General features: G+C 38.6%; 1 protein-coding gene and 1 long non-coding RNA gene across 2 annotated transcripts in view; one reads left to right on the plus strand and one right to left on the minus strand.

Moving 5' to 3' along the window:
• Positions 1-333: 333 nt before the first annotated feature.
• Positions 334-20,600, plus strand: LOC148353626 (cone cGMP-specific 3',5'-cyclic phosphodiesterase subunit alpha'-like). Its single transcript, XM_088350789.1, has 21 exons — positions 334-816; positions 899-1,051; positions 3,336-3,425; positions 3,507-3,647; positions 3,734-3,808; positions 7,862-7,926; positions 8,152-8,218; positions 8,308-8,355; positions 9,254-9,403; positions 9,475-9,618; positions 12,027-12,092; positions 12,173-12,319; positions 14,464-14,571; positions 14,646-14,755; positions 14,820-14,907; positions 14,989-15,089; positions 15,939-16,046; positions 16,128-16,191; positions 16,273-16,347; positions 17,053-17,136; positions 17,974-20,600. Exons 1-21 carry the CDS (start codon positions 349-351, stop codon positions 18,160-18,162), a joined length of 2,541 nt encoding a protein of 846 aa, XP_088206915.1. The 5' UTR covers positions 334-348; the 3' UTR covers positions 18,163-20,600.
• Positions 19,228-22,837, minus strand: part of LOC148353627 (uncharacterized) — a 48,765-nt gene continuing 45,155 nt past the window's right edge. The window contains exons 3-4 of the long non-coding RNA XR_015852397.1: positions 19,871-19,921; positions 19,228-19,394 (exon numbers count right to left, since the gene is read on the minus strand). This is a non-coding gene — a long non-coding RNA (uncharacterized LOC148353627). The remainder of the gene's footprint in view (positions 19,395-19,870; positions 19,922-22,837) is intronic.

Raw genomic sequence — 22,837 nt, forward strand, 5'->3', positions numbered from 1 at the left:
TTTCTAAAGTCCTTAATTTGGCCATGAAAGGGGTGTATGAACTCTGAGGATACCAGGATGGCATTCTGTTGATGCCATAACTTACCTACCACTATCCAAAAGGGGATTTTCTTCCAGTCGAAAGTCAAGTGGATGGATTTGCTCGCTAAGAAAGCTCATGGGCTTTATGACGCTTGCGTCACACTCATAAGCATGCGCCGGGATCCCCTTAACCAGTAAGTACTGGTTGCCTTCTGTTCACAGGTTAGGGAGGTACGGGGAGATAGTGGGAGGTGGATCACACTTTAGTTGCAAAGTTGTACTGTCATATCTAGAAGAATCTTTGGACTGAGGCTTTAAAAAAACAAAATGGGAGACAAAGACACTGTGGAGAAGTTTCTCGACAACAACCCTGAGTTTGCTAAGAAGTACTACGACCAAAAGGTCAATGCAGATGTCATCGCCGCCGCCTTTGACCAGAAGGTCCAGGTCCAAGACCCGTCTTCCTTCAATGAATCAACCACAGTCCAGGAGGCCCAATTCATCTTTGACCTGGTCAAAGAGATGCAAGGCACTGAGCCCCTGGAAAAAGCCTTGCACAAAATTCTTCAGAGGATTGCTTTTCTCATCCAAGCGGACCGCTGCAGCTACTTCTGTTACCGGGGCCGCAACGGCACGCCAGAGCTGTCCACCGTCCTCTTTGATGTCACACACAACTCCCCCTTTAAGAATAACCTGGTCAACCCCAACGTGGAGATTGTTTTCCCCACAGACATGGGGATCGTTGGGTGGACGGCACACTCAAAGAAGCCTCAGAATATCACAAACGTGAAGCAGGTAGGCTAGCTCATCAGAGAAAAGTATTTACTACATGATCAATTCAGTGTTTGATTTCGGACTTCTTTACATTTTCTTCTAGGACTCACATTTTTCTGACTTTGTGGACAAGCAGACAAAATACACTACCAAATGCATGTTGACCGCGCCCATCTTGAGTGGAAAGGATCCCATCGGTGTTGTCATGGCGCTCAACAAGCAAGGAGCTGATGCGTTCTCAAAGAGTGATCAGGAGGTGAGTGTCCGATGATTAATTGCCATGCAAGAGATGCAATGCAATTCAAAACAGGGGTTAGGGTTAGAAATGTTATCTTAAAATAAGTTCTAACTTAGGGGTCACAAACATTTTCAAAACTGAGAGCTACTTTGTTCCTGAGAAGTCAAAATGGCGATCAGATTAACGTTTTTTTCTGAAATTAAAACTTTTGTGTTATTACCATGTTGTTACAATGTCATTCTCATGTTGTTACTAGATTATTATATAAAGTGGGCTAAAATAGCTCAGTCAACCACAAAAGCTTCCTCCTCCAAATTAGGGCCCTGAGCGACTGCATAAGCTATTAATTGATAAGATTATTAATTAAAGCTGGGGTGAGTTATTTGAAGTGTCCTTAAAAAGTTAACGGTAGAATATTTTCGCTATTAGCTATGTGTTAATAATGCCCTTATGATTGTTTTTCCACCGTGTCTATCTGCTTTTAACTACCCTGTCCAGACCTTAAAATGGTGGTGGTAGGAGGGTAGTTGGTGAATGACCATGCTCATCAACGCAGTTTTTGTTAGTGTTGCATTAACATGGTGAAAGTAAGGAAAGGACTGTTTCAAGTACAGTCCAAACACCAACCCAAACCTAAAAAAAAGATGAAAACATAAATTTATCCAAATATTTATCCAAGCGCGACTGAGTAATACACATACTTACACGCTCAGACTAAGGAGTTTGACAGAGGCTTCAATGATGACGCGAGCCAAAATATGGCATCAGAAAAAGTTTCAAATTCCAAAAAGCTTCTCAAAACCAGTTAAAAGACAGATACTACCAAATAAAACACTTGATTTAAATCTTAACTAGATTTTCAAATTATCTATAAAAATCACAATCACAATGATCAATCAATGGGAAGTTATTTCCAGCAATCATCCAATTGGTGACCTGCATTTAAAACTTTATGTCAAATCTTAGATTAGTGAAGTAAAAAACATAAAATACATTTGCCATTAGTGTAGTCTGCTGGCGTATTTGGTTTCGATTGCCACATTGTTGGCCACGAGGCCAGTTTGGTTGGGAAAGGATCAGAAAATATTTTATTAAACGTTTTGCAAATCCAGCCGGTATGTGGAGAAAGGGCTTCATGCTGGTATAGTCCATTTAAAGTGCTTCGTTGTCATAAAGTGTAAAAGGCATATGACGGGAATTAAGCATTTCAATATGTATGTAAATATATTTAGTTAAATTAAAGGGTTTGTCAGCTTCTTTAATCAGTATTTGTCATAGAAAAGCAGCATTCAAAAGCACAATCATGCATCACTATTGTCATGTTCAGGTTAACGGCACATAATGATCATGTGTTATTGCTGTCCCCCAAAAAAACAATCTATTAAAAAAGTATTTATTTTTGTGAAAGGTAAATCAGGAGACATTTTTCTATTTCGGGGGGACGTGTAAATGACAATACTTTTTTATTGATTTGTTGCACTTGATTTATTTCAAAGTTGAAAAAGTATCGATGTTTAAGCAAAAAGGAATCAATAGTAAAAAGGGATAAGAACAGAACTTCCTGTTAAGGCCTGACGTTTTCTCTCATGAGGACGTGCAGGTGTGAAATGACTCACGTGTTAGCATCAGCGTTACAAACGCAAGCGTAAATTTAGCATACTAATCTCACTTTACAGGTAATAAAAAGGTCACTGCAAGTGCTTACGGCTGCTGACCTGTACACTTAATTTCATAGTCATAATCTGTTTTAAAATCCACCAAGAGCAGAAGAGCTCAGACATCAGTCTCATTAATATGAACTCTTCCGTTCTAATTGGAGTATACCTCTTGGGTTTTCGTGGGTTGACCCATAAGGGAGGAGGCAGGAACTGAGGCAGGGCTGTTCAGAGATGGATGGTATTTAAAAACAAGAGGTGGTACAAAGTAAAAAAACAAACAAGTTGTCACAAAACAACAAAAGGTCCGAACAAAACCAAAACCAACACGATCTAAACCAGAAATAAAGATTCAACTATAATGGAGATGCAATGAAGGAAGTAAAAAACAAACAGGCACTTAACTACTTAACAAATGTCCAAACCAGAAAAAGGAAACAAAATCCAAATCTGAGGTAGCGATGACAGTGGGAATGACAATGACCCGACGACATGTGCTGTCAAATGTACCTATTAAGGGCCAGGATGATAAGGTACAGTTGTGTGGTGACTTGTGCCCAGTTCTAAACCCAGGTGGGATCATCTGGAGGAAGTTGGCGTACCAAATCTTAACAATGGTTATAATACATTTTTATGTTTTTTTGCAGCTATTCAATAAATATGTCAACTTTGCATCTGTGGTAGCCCTCAGAGCACACACAGCTTACATGTGGGATGTGGAGTCTAGGAGAAGCCAGGTATACTGATTCAAAATCTCACCGGCCAGTCAGCAACAGACGAAATATATAATAAATGGCATACACGTACGCTGGCCTTAGGTGCTGCTGTGGTCAGCTAGCAAGGTGTTTGAGGAGCTGACGGACATTGAGAGGCAGTTCCACAAAGCCCTGTACACAGTCAGGACTTTCATCAAGTGTGAGAGATACTCGGTGGGCCTCCTCGACATGACCAAGGACAAAGTGAGGGATACAAACATGTTTTTTACTTTCATAATTTACACCTTCATGTTGAGAGTTCTTGTTTTTGTTTATTTTTTTACCACTAGGAATGTTTTGACGAGTGGGCCATCAAACTTGGGGAGCAAGAGCCGTACAAAGGTCCCAAAACACCTGATGGAAGAGTAAGCCCCAATCCTATTATATTTCATCATTGTTTGTCTTTAATTATTTCCATGTTTCTTTTTGAATGTATTTCTTTCTGCCTTGCTTTCTTTCTTACTTACTTTCTTTTTTCTTTGGCTACTTTTTGCTTTTTATGGATGTCACCTCAAAGCAGCAACATTGGACCTGGTTACATTAATAGGCTGTAGGGTTTATCTTAAACAAGAAATAAGAGTACTGCGCTTAACTCTTGTTTATTCTTCATTTATTCCCCACAACTACCTCTCTTGCTTATGGGATTTTATTTTTTCTCGACGCCCTCTGTTGTAATTTACTTTCCATAACACACTACATAAACACATAAAATGGGTTAACTCCCTTGCACAATTGCCTTATAATGGTCAGTTATGCCGAGGAAGTGTGACTGGAGCAGGGGTGTCAAACTCATTTTAACTCGGGGCCACACGATAGAACAAACATTCTTTTGGGGGCCGGAGTAGTAGATTAAAGAGAAAGAAAAAGGGAGCTAAAGAAATAAGAGAAAGAGGGAGGGAAAAGGAGAGAGGGCGGGACAAAGAAAGAAAAAGAGGGAGAGAGTGTGAGAAACAAAAGATAAAAAGTCGTGAGAGAGGGCGGGACAAAGAAAGGGAGAGGAAGAAAAAAAGCCAAAGAGAAATAGAAAGACAGAAGGAGAAAAAAGAGAAAAGAAAGCGCGAGGGGTATGAAGAGAGAGAGAAAAAAGAGAAAGGAAAAAAGGAAGTTAGAGCAAAAGAGGTTAAAAGACACAGAGAGAGAAAGAGACAAAGAGCAACAAAGTAAGAGAAAAAGAGACACAGAGAGTGAAAGAGACAGAGACAGAGTGGGAGAAAAGGGGTGGAAAAGAGAGAGAAAAATAAATACAAGTACAGTGTCTTTGTGAAAGGCACCTGGCTTTGGCAACATCAAGTTGACATTTTTCAACTTGCAGCTTGTTTTTCTCTTGCGCTTCACTGAGTGTTTTCTCGCGGGCCGGATTCAATCCCTTAGCGGGCCTGATATGGCCCGCGGGCTGCCTGTTTGACACCTGTGGACTAGAGAGATGTTATGGCGCTCCCGATCTAACTTCTTGAAATGGAGCTTTTTTTCTTAATTCTTTTCTTTTAAGCAAATCATTGCAACATGGCGGCGCGCATGGATGCTGCGGCTAGTTGCTCTCCAGCTAATCTTCTATTTATTGCCGTTCTCTTGTCTTTTTTGCTTTCTTTTTTGGACACATGCGTGGCCAAAAATACTTACAATAGGGACGAACTTATTCGGTTCGGTGGGCGTCTAAATTTCGACTTTTCGCGCACTTTTTATACCGCCTATGATATACCGAGCGAACTTCAAAGAGATCCGGCATCCTTGTGGACAACTATTCCTCCTAATGAACGATGACACGTAAAGACAGAAAACAGAAGCGTGGTTGCCGTGCGGATAGATGTGTGAAGCGTGCGAAGTCGAAGGAGCAAGAAGGACGCGAGGATGTGACTGATTCCACCATTCATTCCTCGCCGGACAACCGACGCTTTAAACTCAACGCTCACGAACGCCCCAACGGCAAAATCTTGTGACGATCTCTACAATGACTACAAAGACTTCAGCTAAGTCAAATGATTCAGCAAAGCTAAAATTTGGTCTTTTAAATATTAGATCACTTGCTCCTAAAGCTTTACTTGTTGATAACATTATTCGTGATTATAAACGTAACTGTATTGGTCTTTGTAAAACTTGGTTACGCCCGGATGAGTATTTAGCGCTAAATTATGCTTCACCCCCAGACTACGCGAATAGCCATGTAGCACGCACGTTGAAAAAGGGTGGCGGTGTCGCGCTCATTTCTGAAAAATCGCTCAAATTTAATAATAATAATAATAATAATAATTTCCTTTGTATTGTCATTCTTTGTAACAATGTACACAGAACGAAATGTCGATACACCTGACCCGTTGTAGCGAGCCGATGCAGCCGCAGCCAACAGAGGGCGCCGCCATTTTACCAATGTTATAAGTCTTAGGTATGACTCGGCCGAGGCGCGAACCAGCGACCTCCCAGTCTCAAAGCGGGCGCCCTACCATCTAGGCCTCGTACCTCTAATAATTACAAGGCGTTTGAGGCTCTTGTGATGCTGTCCTCTCTATTGTCAATTTATGTAATAACTATCTATCGCGCACCTGGGCCATACACAACTTTCTTAGACGAATTTGCTGAACTTTTGTCTGAACTAGTAACCTATGCAGACAAAATTATAATTATGGGGGACTTTAACATTCATATAAACTCCCCACTCAGTTCACTTACTATTGCGTTTCGGTCTCTAATTGATGCATTTGGTTTTAATCAACTGGTTGATTTGCCAACCCATAATGATGGAAACACGCTAGACTTGGTTCTGACTCGAGGAGTTTTAACCTCAAACATTATGGTGATACCGTGTACTACCGTTATCCCGGATCATTATTTAGTTACATTTGAGGTGCTAGCTAAATGTAGTGTTAAAAAAGCTGAAGGATTTAGCGGACGCAATATAAGCACTGGCACAGTTTCTGAGCTCTTTGAACTCCTTCCTGGAGCAGTTGCGTCCTTTCCTTCATACAATGGCTCGATTGACTCACTCATGAATGAGTCCAATACTACCCTGACTAGTGTCCTGGATTCAATAGCGCCCATAAAGCTAAAATCACGTCCTAAAAGACGCACGCCTTGGTTTACTGATGAAACTAGAACCCTTAAACAAGAATGCTGGAAATTGGAAAGAAGATGGCGCGCTACAAAGCTTGAGGTATTCCATCAAACCTGGTGTGACAGATTGTTAAAGTATAAAGCGGCCCTTGCCTCTGCAAAATCGGCCTACATTTCGACGGTGATTGCGTCTCAAAAGAACAATCCCAAAGTCCTTTTTTTGACACTGTAGCATCGCTTACAAGGCAACAGACTATCGCAGACAGTTCGACGCACTCTGCTCATGACTTAATGGTCTTCTTTACTAAGAAGATTCAATGAATACAGGAAGAAATTGCTAAAGACATTATTAATACCACACATATTAAAGGGCTGAAATCTGCAGATGCACGACAGGGTGGCTGTCCAGGGAAATTGTCCAGTTTTAGTGAACTGTCACTTGATGATCTCAAACAGGTGGTGAACGCGGCCAAACCGACAACTTGCCAGTTCGACCCACTCCCAGGTTCACTTATTAAATGTCTTTTTGGCGTCCTTGGACCTTCAGTTCTAAATATTATAAACATATCACTCTCCTCAGGTGTAGTTCCAGCAGCTTTTAAGTCCGCCGTTATTAAACCCACACTGAAACGACCCAACCTTGATCCAGAAATCTTAAGTAATTATAGACCTGTGTCAAACCTACCTTTCCGTTCTAAAGTACTTGAAAAAGTAGTGGCACAGCAGCTGAATGATTTCATATCCGAGAATAACCTTTTTGAATCTATGCAATCAGGATTCAGGGCTAACCACTCTACTGAGACAGCTCTGATCAAGGTAACAAATGATCTCCTACTGGCAATGGATTCTGGCGCTTCATCACTTTTGCTGCTGCTGGATCTTAGTCCTGCTTTTGACACAGTGCACCACAATTTCCTACTAGAACGGTTGGAAAAATGGATTGGTCTCTCAGGAACCGTCCTCTCGTGGTTCAGATCCTACCTCTCAGATAGGACGCACTGTGTTAAATATGGCGAAATGACATCTGAGCCCTTTAATGTTACCTGTGGTGTTCCGCAGGGTTCAGTGCTTGGCCCCCTTCTTTTCAGCATTTACATGCTTCCATTAGGTGATATTATTCGCAAGTACAATATCAGCTTCCACTGCTACGCAGACGACACTCAACTATATCTTCCGTTGGAGGAATCTCCCACACTAAACTGTGGAAATTTGGAGGCCTGCCTCATTGAGATAAAAGAGTGGATGTCACTATGTGTTCATTCATCACAATGTAAATTTACCAGGGCACACTAATTGTTGTCATATGTCCTCCAAACAACAGTGTTTCTCCATTACATACAAATGTTGACACAACCAACAACTCTGTTTATCAGGAAATCAACTTCTACAAGATAATTGACTATCTACTAGAAGATAAGGAGGAAATTAAAGTAATCCCGTAAGTACTTTTTTTTTTTAGCTGAAATTTCAGGTGCACAGAAATGATGACCTACATAGTGTGAATATTTCACAAATGTATCCATCATCCGTGGAAAACTGGATTCTAGTGTACATGATTTTAATACATAATTAAAGTAAAATGTTTCTGCATGAAAATATTTCATTTTCATTGCTTTTTCACCGTATTGTGATGTTTCAATTATGTCTTATGTACTTTACTTAGTGGCCCCCCTGCAGATCACTGGGCCCTTGTGAGCGGACTGCCATCCTACGTGGCTGAGAATGGATTTGTACGATCCACTTATTTTAACTTCACTATTTATGTCTAAATAAAAACATTTTGTTTAAAAATCTGTTCATCTATTTGTTTAAATTTCAGATTTGCAACATGATGAATGCCACGGGAGATGAATATTTTGCATTTCAGGTGAGACAATATTTTACCCCGGTTGAGGATGGCCCTTTGAGACTTCTTGTGATTAAGGGCTATACAAATAAACTTGAAATTCGTTGATTGCTTTTAAATAATTAATAATAATTGATAAATGGTGACATTTTTTCTAGAAAACAATAATACAAACATCCTTAAATAAATGACCAATTTTATATACACTGATGATAATTTATAGTTTAGTAGAAATTCAAAATAAGAAGAGAAGACATCACTACATTTTGAACTTGCAACAAGAACAGAGAAGAGAGCATCAGATAAGATATTTCAACCTGGAGTCCTTTGATTAAATGAAATCTCCTAGCGCACAAAAAGTAGATCAGCGCTAAAGTGTATGGGAATAAAAGAACAGCAACATTATTGGCTGATTGTGACAATGATGGAAACCGTGCATAGTAGTCAAAAAAACGAACAGTGAGGTATTAAAAGTCAAAATAATGAAGTGGCATCTGTTGCATATGTCCAATATTAAAAACAGAATAAGCTTATCGACTTCATGTCACACTATTAACATAGTTTGATAACCAATGAAGTATTTTTCAAACTAAAGCATTGTTTCATTCTAAAATTTATTGTTGTATTGTTTCATTCTAAAAAGTATTGTTGTAGGCACCACCAACTATTTCCTTAATTTATCTCTAAATAAACTTAATCATATCTTTTATCAAATATAAAAATGATTTTACTTTGCTTTGAAAAGATATTTTTTTCTGACTAATCACAAAGTGAATAATCCAATTACTTCGTCATATAATTGCCATACTCAAACTACTTACCTGTATGTAATACTCTGCTAACTTATGTCAGAATTAAAGATAAAATTACGTGACAGACCGACAGTAGCAAAATACTGACTGCGGATTTGAACTGACAGAAAGAAGCTGTGGATGAGAGCGGCTGGAAGATCAAGAATGTTCTCTCCCTCCCCATCGTCAATAAAAAGGAAGAAATTGTGGGCGTGGCCACCTTTTTTAACAGGAAAGATGGTAAACCCTTTGACGAAAACGACGAACAAATTACTGAAGTAAGCAGAATATGTAAAATGACTTCAAAAGCGTACAATTTATTTATTTTTAATCCTGTGTGTCTGCGTAGGCTCTGACCCAGTTCTTGGGCTGGTCTACTCTAAACAGCGACACTTATGACAAACTCAACAGGACCGAGTGGAGTAAAGATGTGTCGCAGGAAATGCTCATGTACCAAACCAAGGCTACGCTAAATGACGTGCAGACCATTTTGGTAAGACTCCAAACTCAGCAGTGGGTAGACAACTTACCATATTTTCCGCACTCTAAAGTGCGCTGGATTAGAAGGTGCATCCCCAAAAATGTGTGTTTTGTGACATATTTTTCATATACAAAGCGCACCGGATTATAAGGCACATGTACTCTATTTTTGCATTAATTGAGCAGTTGAAATATATCACATTTGCAAAACATTGGTGGTACAACAGGATTCAAATTCAAATCACAGTCGGGACATCAGCGTATCTAATCCACTAGACCACTTGGGATACAAATGGTATACAAAAAGGCATTAGGTTTTATCTCATCATCACATTATTTTTAGTACCAAATACGACAATGGAGATGACATGAAGTGGTCCTGAAAGATCAATAAATTATTTTAATCAGGACCGCACCTGCTCACCGTTTGTCACTTACAAAGCTTAGTTTCAGACGAGAAAAAGTGAAACAAATTTTTTTACTGATTTTTAATCCCTTTCTGTTTTCTCCAACTCAAATCTGGTACTAAAATAGTTAAATAATAAATTAAGATGAATATAAATGCCACTCACCTCCTGTTACTATTGTACCAGCTCAGTAGCCTAGATGGTAAGGCGCCCGCTTTGAGACTGGGAGGTCGGTGGTTCGCGCCCCGGCCGAGTCATTCCTAAGACTTAAAAAGTGGTCGGCGGCGCCCTCTGTTGGCTGCGGCTGCATCGGCTCGCTACAACGGGTGAGGTGCAATCGACATTTCGTTCTGTGTACATTGTTACACAGAATGACAATATAAGGAAATTATTATTATTATTATTATTATTATTATTATTACAAAAGCAATCTTCAAACCATCGTCCTGTACTGTACCTCGCACATCAAGTGTTAAACGTCATTACGAGATGAAACATGAATTCAAGGCGTAGACATTAAAACGCGCTGTGTCCAGGTACGGCAAACAAACACAGATCCTAAAAACCTTTGTCACTGGTAAAAACACCACCACTGAAGCAAGTTATCACATTGCTCACTGCATACATAGAAAAGCACAGAAAATCATTTATATCTGAGACCAAAATCAGCTGGTATTCCTGTAGGTATTCAAGTAGCCTTCTGCCTTGTTGCTGTTATTTCAAGTTTTGATATTTTCTGCAATAAGATTTCCTTGATGAATGGTATGGTAGCTGTCCATATCAATTGTTTTTTGATTGTAGTTCATTGTTGATGAAGAATGGTTGATTTAGGTTGATTTTTGTGGTAAAAAGCTGAAGTCATGGATGTCTACAGGCCTCTCGACATGTTGCTCACATTCATTTTTTAGTTTATTGATGAACAAAAATAGTGGAATATAAATTGGTCAGTTATACTATTTCAATGTATATCTATGTTGTATATTCGGACTGGTGTAAAATTACAGCTCTTTCGGATATTAAAAAAAAATTGTGTGAGTTATTGGTGTGGCACACTAATTTACAAGGAAATTTGAAAGTGGCACTCCACACCGAAAAGGTTGCTGACCCCTGCTCTACACCGATACTTTTTCCTGCTACCGTCAGGGCGCAGATACAGAACAATAAGATTTAGAAGGGCTCCCCTTGATAGGGGCACACTGGAATCATTGACTGTTTAATTGGGAAAAAAGGGGGAATTAAATGAGTGCTCCGCGCAGGGAGAAAGAAAAGACGTGTTCAAAACAGAAAACACAGTCTGTGTCAACCTTGGACTGGAGAAAAAACTGGAAGAAAGGAAGTCTTTTGGGAGCAGGACACAGGCAGCAAGGAGTAAAAACGTGGGCAGGCAGGGACGGCTCGAAGCACAACGATTTGACAAATATGATGGTCAGTGTTGTACATTTATGTGAAGTCCCTAATGAGTGGCAGGTTTGGGAAATCGGCTGCAGGTGTGGTGATTCTTAATGAAATGTGCCATGCTGGACAATGACACTCTTCAGGAAAAGCCTGATCCCCTCTGCCATTACAAGGCCCCACTGACCCATTCAAGCAATCTGCCCTTAGTGCCCCATTGTCATGTATGTTTGGCATTTTGCTGGGGTATTTTGTGTAATGTAATGTCTGTTGTTTTCCCCCGGTACAGTCTGTGGAAGTAAATTTACCTAAGAGAACCAATGAAATAAATCTAATCTAGGCTAGTGGCCTGGTGGTTGAAATTTGGCACTATATGGGTTCGAACCCCATTGGCACCGTTTTTATGCAATTATGGCCTGCGATTTTTCTCAACTGATCAATAATTGCGAACATTTGGAAAATTTGATAAACCGGTATGCCTTTCCAATTTTACCCGTATAAAAGGCGCACCAAGTTCTAAGCTGCATGTTCCAATTTCTTGCCAATTTTTGTTTTTTAGGTCCACCTTATAGTCTGGAAAATACAGTATTTTATGAATGATAGATATTTGTGACGTCTTTAGAACACTGAAGAAAAGTTTGGTTCTGCACCTGAAGACTGTGACCAGAAGGAGATGTACAAATTACTAGTGGGTACCGTAACACGCTAAAAATATCTCAAACCGACTGTGTTTTTTGGCTGATGTCAATATGTATCCAATTCGTCCAGAGAGCCAACATTCCCGAATGCAAGACAGTGGATCTACGTGAATTCAGCTTCAGTGACTTCCCACTGTCGGAGTTCGAGCTCATAAAGTGCGGCATCCGCTGCTTCTTCGAACTTGGGGTGGTTGAGAAGTTTAAAGTCCCTGCAGAGGTTTGCAGCCGCTTTCTTGACAGTTATCTGCTATTTCCAGTTGAAGTTCACAAAAAACAACTTCTAGAAAAAAGAAAGAATTATTTTAGGTGCCAATTAACTATCAAATGAGTTTCCACTAGCTATTTGCAAAAAAGCACACCATTGGTCATTTGGCTTTCGTCCATTGATCAGCCAAGTAACAGTAACATTCATACATATCAGTAGGTGGCAGCGGAATGTGGTTTTTTTCTTCTTACATAAAATCAAAGTATATTTGTAAAGAACCTTTCACTCAAAGTGCTGTATCAAAAGATCTATCTCTGATAGATCTGCTCATAAGATAGTACAGAGAAATGTATTTGTAAATTTCTTTTGTTTACAATAACGCAATTAATGGAGTAAAACATTGTTTGTTCCACTGGCAGATGTGCTACGTCTTTTCTTATTTTAAATGATATTTTTGTCATTTTTATATTTAAAAAAACACACACAAAGGTAACCCTGGAAAAATAAGTTAAAATAGTGTATAATCTAAAGTTACAGAAAGATTATTAACCTAAATCAATATCCTGTATTACTTGATAAGCCACAGTGACCACAACTAATAAAAAAGACTATTCCATCAATTTAGCCCATAAAATAATATAACCTTTTAACAAAATGTAACTGGTGGCAGGAATGAATAAATCTTGATGGACCTTGTGCTTTGGGAGTTTTTTAATTAAAAAATGTGTGCCTAGGCTCAAAACCGTTTGGGAAACACTGGCCCACTCATTTTGAATTATATTAACGCCTGTAAGTTTCATTCTATTTGTTCAAAAGGAGAAGACACTTCTCATGATGTGATATATTTTCCCAATACAAAATTTTATTCCAACACAAAACAGAAACTATTACCCTATTTGCAAGTCAGTAATTCTTTCTGATTTTAAGTGCATTTTTTCAAATTATAGGATATTTAAAATTGATTTTGTAGTCACATAAAATAAGTGATACACTCTATATCATGATCATTTTTCCTATTTTAAGTTATTTTATTTCATTTTTCTCGTAAAATAAGAAAATGTAAACAAAAGGCTCGCACCTGGCACCTGTGAGATTTTTTTTTTTTAAGTATTTTACCTATGATTTGCTAGATAAGATAATTATGCTTGTTTTACGAATTAGTTGTCTTAAAATATCTAAAAACCTATGTTTTTAACGTATGTACTTAACATACACTGCAAAAAATTTAAATCTTTACAACTTCAATAAACAAAGACAGCAGTACAGGACTGTATTTTACATACCGTTGGCAACAAAGACTATTCTATTGAAACAAGAAAATAATTGTAACCTTATATACAGATTGAATTAAGTTATAAGTTATGACATTATGTCTTTTACCGACAGCAGGCTGTGGGTCTTTAGTAACGGCCTGCACAAAAAAAAATACATTTTTCTTATTTAGTCATCCATACGTGCATTTCCCTCCCGAAAAACTCAAAAGTTTGGATGCATGTTGAACTGAGGTTTTCAATAGTAAAGCAATGATTAGTCTATAAATATCACTAACCATATTTGCTCAGCATTGGATGCAAACAGAATCAAACCCAGAACGGGGCAGATGAGAGTGCCAACTCCTAGCCACTCAGCCGCCAGGATTGTATGACAAAGGAAAAGGCGTTAGATTCATTTTTTTTCTCCCAATGCCACATTTTACAACGTTAGTATTACACAAAAAAAATTAGCCAAAACACATGGTGCAATGTGGTACAGTGAGTGATAATAGTGTGATAATCAGATAAAATCTTAAGCCTTTTCCCATGTCATCTAGACCTCTAGTGGTCTCCTCCCTTATTTTGCTTTCTTGTGTTTATTTATACCTTTCAAAAAAACTTCATGTTCTTTTCATTCTCTAACATTCATCTCAGGTGCTGTTAGTAAAATAAGTGTGATAATGTGATAAAATCAAATCCCTTTTCCTAGTGATCTGGTGATTACATAGAGGATTTTGGCTTACTATTGTTATTGTTTTCATTAATATTACTAATGATGTTATTGGGCGGGGGCCCCGAGAATATTGTCATACATTAAACCGGTCTATGGTACAGAAAAGGTTGCGGACACCTGTTTTACAGTATTTAAAATTGTATCATCAAGTATGTTTTTTGTATGGGCAGATCCTGACACGTTGGATGTACACGGTCCGCAGGGGTTACCGGGACATCACCTACCACAACTGGAGGCACGGCTTCAACGTGGGCCAAACCATGTTCACCCTCCTGCTTGTGAGTCAAACACAAGCAGTCCACTCTTTTTGATATCTTTGTGAAAAGATGTTTTCTTTTATTTTGCAAAACAGACAGGTAACCTGAAAAAATATTATTCCGATCTTGAGGCATTTGCTATGGTTGCATCCGGATTTTGCCATGACATTGATCACAGGGGGACCAACAACCTCTACCAGACGAAGTAAGATTGTGCAGCTACGGTTTTTGTTGCGCTCTTGTTTTATGAGGATGGTTTCGTCTTGTAGGAGCTTATCGCCTCTAGCTAAGCTTCATAGCAGTTCTATCATGGAGCGACATCACCTGGAGTACAGCAAAACCCTCATGGAAGACGAGGTGGGCACATTGACTCTAAACAGTAAAAAAAACATACATCAAAACTGACTGTCAGTTAATTAATTGCATTATCCATGACAGAACTTGAATATCTTCCAAAACCTGCAAAAACGGCAATTTGAAACAGTGCAGCATCTGTTTGAAGTTTGCATCATCGCCACTGACCTCGCCCTTTATTTTAAGTGAGTAGCATTCAGTTCACTGTAAATTCCGGACTACAGAGTGCATTTGATTAAAAACTGCATGCGCCAATTTAAAGGAGAGATCCATCATTTGAGGTCTTACATAAGTTGAGAGTAGAATATTATTCTATTAAGTGTGTGTGAACAATGCCCACCAGCTCGGTGGCCTTGGGGTAGGGCGCCCGCCCCAAGACTGGGAGGCCGTTGGTTTGAGCCTTGGCCGAGTCATATGGATGTTGTCCGTGTAGTGTGAAAATGGTGAAATTAAGAAAAGGGCTGTTTCAGGTAAAGTCCAAACACTTTCCCAAACCCCAAAAACCTTAAAAAAAAGATAAGTTTATTCGAGCTTGTTTTATACATACACACGATGACACAAGCCAGGAGATGGCGGCACTGCATAAGAAAGTTCCAAATTCTGTACAGCACCTTTAAAGAAGAGAATCACCTTTATTTGTGTACAAGTCACACTGGATTTGAAGCCACAGTGTCAAACAGCCATAAAAATGTCATAATTCAGGATCACTTCTTACATTTTGAAAAATCAATGGGGAAATGTCTCTAACAGAATCACATTGTGCCGCCATTAATACACTCGTTTGCGGACTTTTTTAGTCAGTACAGTAGATTAAGTTTTTAGCCAGTAAACACATACATTGAGTTTTGTTTCGAAAATGTTTTTTGTCGCACTCCTGCGTATATGTTGACTCCAAGTTAATTAATATTGCCTGCTGTGCCTGTTGACAGCAAACAAATTTCTTAATCCCGGCAAAATGTGTTACTTGTAGTTCAGAATTTACTTTTTTTTTGATCAATCTCTGTAAATGAATGTCCTGGTTCCCTTAACTCTAGGAAAAGAACAATGTTCCAAAAGATCGTAGACTCGATGGAGGGGATTCCAGAAGAGAAAGATAAAATCAGCTATGTCTCCAACAACCCCACCAGGAAGGAGATCATCATGTAAACTCAAAGCAGACCCCCCAAATATGTTTGGCTTCTCCCCTAATAAGCAATGATGTTATTGGTTTAACTCAACTACAGGGCAATGATGATGACAGCATGTGATCTGTCAGCCATTACGAAGCCTTGGGAAGTTCAGAGTAAGGTGTGGTTAACGCTGCACTACAACCAAGATCATTTCTAAACTGAATCAAACATATTTAAAATGACATCTTCACAATTTTAGGTAGCTCTAATGGTGGCAGCAGAGTTCTGGGAGCAGGGAGACTTGGAGAGGACGGTCCTTGATCAGCAACCTATTGTAAGAGCTTGGTGTCCCTATTGCTTCACAATTGTTTGGTTACATAGATAGCTATCTAGCTATATGCCTGGCTAGCTAGCTATTATAATATGGATGGATGGATGGATCAATGGATGGGTGGATCAATGGATGGATCACTGGATCAATGGATGGATAGACGAGTGGATAAGCGGACGGACAGATACATAGCTAGATACATAGATAGATATGTCTACATGAAAAATTTAGGAAAATCTTCTGTGAGACAAGTAAAATGATTTTATCTTCTTTATCTAAATATACATATTTTATTGTTACTAGAAAAACAATGTATAACATTTTAAAATAAATAGCATCTACTAAATAAGCAAACACTTCTGACAATGGTGTACACTACAAATATAAATTCTTACTTCTTTGGCAGAAAAGTTTGTTCACTATGAGTATAAGTATTTTTTCTCTTTTGCTTTTTTACTGTCTTCTTATTTTACTTTTTTTTTCCTCATTTTTGCTAGCGAAGAAAAATAGGAAAATGTGGAAAAAAGCGTTCTTTACATTGTGCTCCTGGGTCAGATTCATAAACAAACGTATTTGTTAGTTTGCAAACCAAATAAAACGGCTTAGAACTGAAAAGAGGCAAAAATCCCATGTGACTACTCTTTCTCTTAGATCCACCAGTATGTGAAATTACTGATATGATTTTAACACGCTGACTGTCTTCCTCAGCCAATGATGGATAGGAACCACGCAGAAGAGCTACCCAAGATGCAGTGTGGCTTTATCGATTTTGTCTGCTCCTTTGTCTACAAGGTAATGGTTTGCCAAACTTTTTGGGATATCGCGCTGACATTTTTTGGAACGGGATTTATTTCATAATATAGACAGTGTTGGGTGTGTTACTGAACCCCATTTTTTTGCAGTTTCTAGTTACTTCGTTTAAAACGTATTTATATTGCCCCCCCCCCCCCCCCCCCCCAGATTACTGACAGCTAAAAGTACTGTGTTACTCTGAAAGTAACTATCCAGTTACAACTTACCATATATATGAATCCCCCAAACCCCCTAAAACTGCTTCAAATTGGCCACATAATAAAATAAATGAGAAAAATGTGTACGCCAACCTGTGGAATCAGTATAGCCTTTATATTTCTTTGGCTGTCTTATGCAATCCTAAGCGTTGCAAACCAACATTTAGCTGGAACACTCCAGATCCATTTTGGCTTCAGACCGAGAAGATTTACTCCTACAATTTCTACAAGTCTTGCCCAAGACGTCTTCTTTTTTTTTCTCCAGGCTTGGTGTATTGGATATAAATAGTTTTATAAATAAAAGGACCAAAATTCAGCACACTTACTGACCCTGCTTGAGACAATTCGACCTTAACTGTTCTCAGGTGTCTTTTGAAGGTATATGTAAAAAGTTGTTGGTGATATTGTTGCATTGATGCATCGTGAGTGAAGTAGTGACAGAGCGATAAGAGAATAATGTAATTGTAAGTAGTGTATATTTTACCAGTTACATGTTACAGTACCCGTTACCAAGTGGAGTAATTGCAATCCAAGAACAAATTCCTTCTTAATGTGTTAGTCCCAACACTGAATATAGACTTCCTCCATGCTCCTGTCTTTGTGATTTTATCTCTTGCAGGAATTCTCTCGCTTCCATGTGGAGATCTCTCCCATGTTCACGGGTTTGAACAACAACCGCAGCGAGTGGAAAGCGCTCGCTGACGTCCACGAGGCCAAAATAAAAGCCGTGGAGGACGAGAAGAAAAGACTGGAAGGTGGCGAGCAGGGAGATGAGGGCGGCAAGTCGAAGACGTGTGTCGTCTGCTAAGAGCGCCAGAGATTGTTTGCACATACAAACACTAAAGGCAGTATTTTCACCCACCATTCATTCCCTAGGTTCCCTTTTTTTCATTATGTAATATACAGTGGCACCATGACATGAGTTTAGAATCTTTAAATTGTCTTTATTGTCGTTGTTAACATAGTGAACATTGGTAACAAGTCGTAAGTGCATCATGACAATGTACTGTACTAAGAAAAATAAGCGCATTGTAACAATAGTGCAATGAAAATAGTGCAATATCATTTAGCAGCTACACACTTTCCAAATAATTTGATAAATAAGATGATTACCCATTTTCAGTGCAACTGCTAAGATATACATTTGTCTCCGCCTTGTGTACTTGTTTAGGATGGTGATAGCCTTTGAGCATGTCAGTCCTTGTTTTAAGGGACCTGTATCGCCTACCAGAGAGCAGTAGATCAATGGGCAGTCCTTTATAATGTTGTTGGCTCTTTTGCGGTATCGCAAACTGGCCATGTCCTCCAGACTGGGCAGAGAGCAGCCAATGATTTTGCTTGTTAGGTGTTGTTTTTTTTCCTTATCTTGAAACTGAGATTCATTTACTGGGTCAAATGATAAAAATACTGGTATGGAATTGCTGCAGGCCGCTAACTCACACCGAGACTAAAATATTAACATGACTTCCGGTTCTAAAATATGCCACACCCACTAAAGGCACAAATTAATATTAGAGTCTAAACAACAAATATAATTATGGCATTGGGATTAGATCTTAGAAAATGTACTTGATACATAACTTAACTTGTATCGAACAATTTAAACTTTTAAATCAAGTTGCCACTGTAATGCAATACCTATTTTAGTATGTTATGTATATTATCTTCATATTTTAAAGTGACATTGTATAATCAGTCGCCACTGTAGGTCAACGAAGCTTTGAATGCAGCTTAAGCATGTGCATTTGAAAAGGACACTGAGTAAGCCCGAAGGATACATCTTTGCAAAATTTTTCAGGCCTACTTCTATATTTCTTGCATAGCAAATATGAATCCTAGTTTTTACCCTGTCAGGGTGGCGCGGAAGCAACATGAAGAAACACAGATACTGTAAGTACAATAGGGGTGGTCTTTTATTCTGGCAGGGTTCGGTTCTCAGAAAGTTAAGTAGTGAGGTAACAATTGTGAGGGGTTGGTGTTCCAGTGAGTCCAAATACCCAGGGCAACAGTCAAGGAGTTTGTTAGGCGGTACTCGTGAACCTGAAGGGAAGGCAAAGTACACTTAAATCACAAAAGGCAAGAGTGCTTGGGACGTGACGTGGAAGGCCACAAACTAATACAGAGCCAGTAAGACTGAGTGTTTAAATAGCGCTGAGGGAGACTTGCTATAGGAGGGGAATCAAATCAAGTGACCACAGTTGTGAGGAGGAAAATTGAATCTGGAAATGAGTGACTAAATAAGGTAACGTCTAGAGGAATAGAAGAGAGGAAACCTACAAAGAAACGGGAACTTGACTGCAGGATTGTGACATGTAGTGAGTGACAGGAAATGAATCCCCACAAGAAACAACAGGGCACAGCAAGCTTGATACACCTGGAGCGACTTAAAAAACCCAATAGCTGGAGTTGGTCAGAGCGGGTGGAAATGGCTAACTTTAGAGGCTAGCGGGAGAAGCTATTAAAAAGACTACTACAATATTGCAAAAGTAAACCAGAATTAATAAAGCGTCGGTTACCTGATTTCAGTGACGTACGCTTGCATGAGCAGCTGTAGCAGGCAAGTGGAACTGAAAGATGAAGCAAGCTTTATTTAGACGTAGCAGGTAACAATAACAATAGCTGCTAGCAGAAACCATATCATGCAGCCAAGTCGCTAATATGTGTGACTAGAGAAGAAAACGAGTGGGACAAAAGATCGGTGTTCCTGAATCACTAAGTGACAACTATTATATGCAGAAACGTAAATGGCCTTTAAGTGCTAAAAACTTAGTTCTAAGATTCTTATTCAAGCTTCTGTAGTAACAAGATGGCAGCCAAACATGTAAATGTCAAAGGGAATGTTAAGTATTGTAATACAAGCACAAAATGCTAAACTTACAAGTTGATAAAGCATAAATCATGTAATCCATGTGGTTTGATTGTTATTTAAATCAATAGTGTTCTCTTAAAAATGAAGTATTACAACTTTACAATCAGGGGCTTTGGGTAACAGACTTGCCATGCAAATTCTAAAAGAAATGCATGAATAAAATGAGGGCTTTTTGTTGCTATTATATCCCGCGATTGTAAACAAACTGTTGTATCGTCTCCTATAAGGTTAAGGGTGACATAAGGAGATTTGAGTCTATTGGATTTTCTTATAAGCCTGGAGAAGTCCTTGGGGATTTTCTTTTTTTTTTCTTTTTTAATCTTCACTGCTTACTACAATAAGTAAAAATACTGACATTGTGCTTAAAATTCTACAATGTAAACCAGAAAAAAAGTAACATGAGGAGACAAGTAATTTCATGCACTCTCATGGTAAATCAGTATTGATACTTTATGTACAATCACCTGTTTAAAGAATTGAATGGATGTATAAATAAAGTACATTTTTCAAAATCATGCCAGCGTCCATATATAGATAGATAGATAAATAGATAGATAGATAGATAGATAGATAGATAGATAGATAGATAGATAGATAGATAGATAGATAGATAGATAGATAGATAGATAGATAGATAGATAGATAGATAGATAGATAGATAGATAGATAGATAGATAGATAGATAGATAGATAGATAGATAGATAGATAGATAGATAGATAGATAGATAGATAGATAGATAGATAGATAGATAGATAGATAGATAGATAGATAGATAGATGAAGCAGCAAAGCTAGAATTATGGTTTGGGCCTGCTTTTCTTCAGCAGAGACAGGGAAGATGGTTAAAATGTATGGGAAGATGGATGGAGCCATATACAGAAACATTTTGGAAGAAAACCTGATGGAGTCCGCAAAACACCTGAGACTGGGACGGAGATTTGTCTTCCAACAAGACAATGATCCAAAACATAAAGCAAAAGCTAAAATGGAATGGTTCACCACAACCATATGAAGGTGTTAGAATGGCCAAGTCAAAGTCCAGACCTCAATCCAATTGAGAATCTGTGGAAAAAACTGAAAACTTCTGTACACAAACACTTTCCATCCAACCTCACTGAGCTCGAGCTGTTTTGTAAGGAGGAATGGGCAAAAATATCAGTTTCTCGATGTGCAAAACTGATAGAGACATACCCCAAGCGACTTGCAGCTGCAATCGCACCAAAAGGTGGCGCTACAAAGTATGAACTCAATGGGGCTGAATAATTTTGCACACCCACTTTTTCGTTTTTTATTTGTTAAAAAAGTTTAAAATATCCAATAAAGTGTGTTCCACCTCATGATTGTGTCCCACGTATTTGTTGATTCTTCACGAGAAATTAGTTTTATACCTTTATGTTTGAAGTCTGGAATGTGGCAAAAGGTCACAAAGTTCAAGGGGGCCAAATAGTTTTGCAAGCCACTGTAACACAGAAAAGCCAGGAATCGAACCTGCAACCTCTTGATCCCAAGACGAGCGCTCCACCTCCTGAGCTAATTAAAACTAAAATGCCTTTTGTATCTCAAACTAGAATGATGCTGAGATATCCATTGCTTCAATTTTAATCAAATCAAGAATAACCTGGATCTTTTTAAACACAAATTCTACAGTTTTGCGATTTTAGACACATGGATAAGTGTAAAAAGAAATAAGACTGTGAGATCCATCTAGAAGGCTTGAAAATTCTACACGTGAAAAGAAATTAAAAAACGTGTAGAAGAAGATTGAGTTTTGTATTATAACCAATATGACGACAGCTAACAAGAACAAAAACAAAAGTTCCAGGAACAGAGGAAAAAAAATAAAAACGTCACTCAAACCTGCCAAATGTCATTTACAACACCAGCTCAGTCAATTACAAATTGAGGATAGGTTACTGTACTATTCCCTTTCACAATAAAGTCAATTTCTACCGATAACTTTAGCTAAGATTAGCACAAGTAACTAAGATTTTCTTTAGATTGTCATCTTCAACTGTAAGCCATATTGTCTAAACTGTCCTAAATACAGTATCTGGTTAGAGGACAGTGTCTTCTGTTGTCTTATTTCGGTTGCCACGGTCATGACCTCAAAATCATGTCCAGTGTTCTCCTCTTAGCTCATGAAAAATGCCATTTTCCCATTATGGTTAGCCTTCTTCTGGGAATTGCTTCTAAAGCACCCCTTGAGTGCTCTTAAAGAGACGGACTGCCTGTGCAGGCTTAATTGTATTATGATAAACAGTTTAGAAGTCAAGCAGTGGTGGACTGTAAGGGCCTGCAAGGCCTTTTCTACCAGCCTTAAATAAATCTGAGTCATGATTTTATTTATATTTTGTCCATCAATACTCAAATAATTCCTTTAATTGCTTATCCCTGGTTGGCTTGCTTTCAGATGTGAGCTTTCTTATTCAAGCATTTAATCAATTACATTTACAATTACATTGATTTAGTTGTTATTAAGCTCAAATATTTTAACAAAAGATTCTGAAGGCTGTGTCCCATGATATCAATCTTCCTGGAAGCTGTTGGTTTAGGGCAATCAAGATTCCAAGTTGGCATCTGAATCCCAGCTAGCTGGCTTTGAGAAACATCACC

Source organism: Urocampus carinirostris, chromosome 13, assembly GCF_059441175.1.
Source record: "Urocampus carinirostris isolate Australia breed hairy pipefish chromosome 13, RoL_Ucar_1.0, whole genome shotgun sequence".
NCBI lineage: Eukaryota > Metazoa > Chordata > Actinopteri > Syngnathiformes > Syngnathidae > Urocampus > Urocampus carinirostris.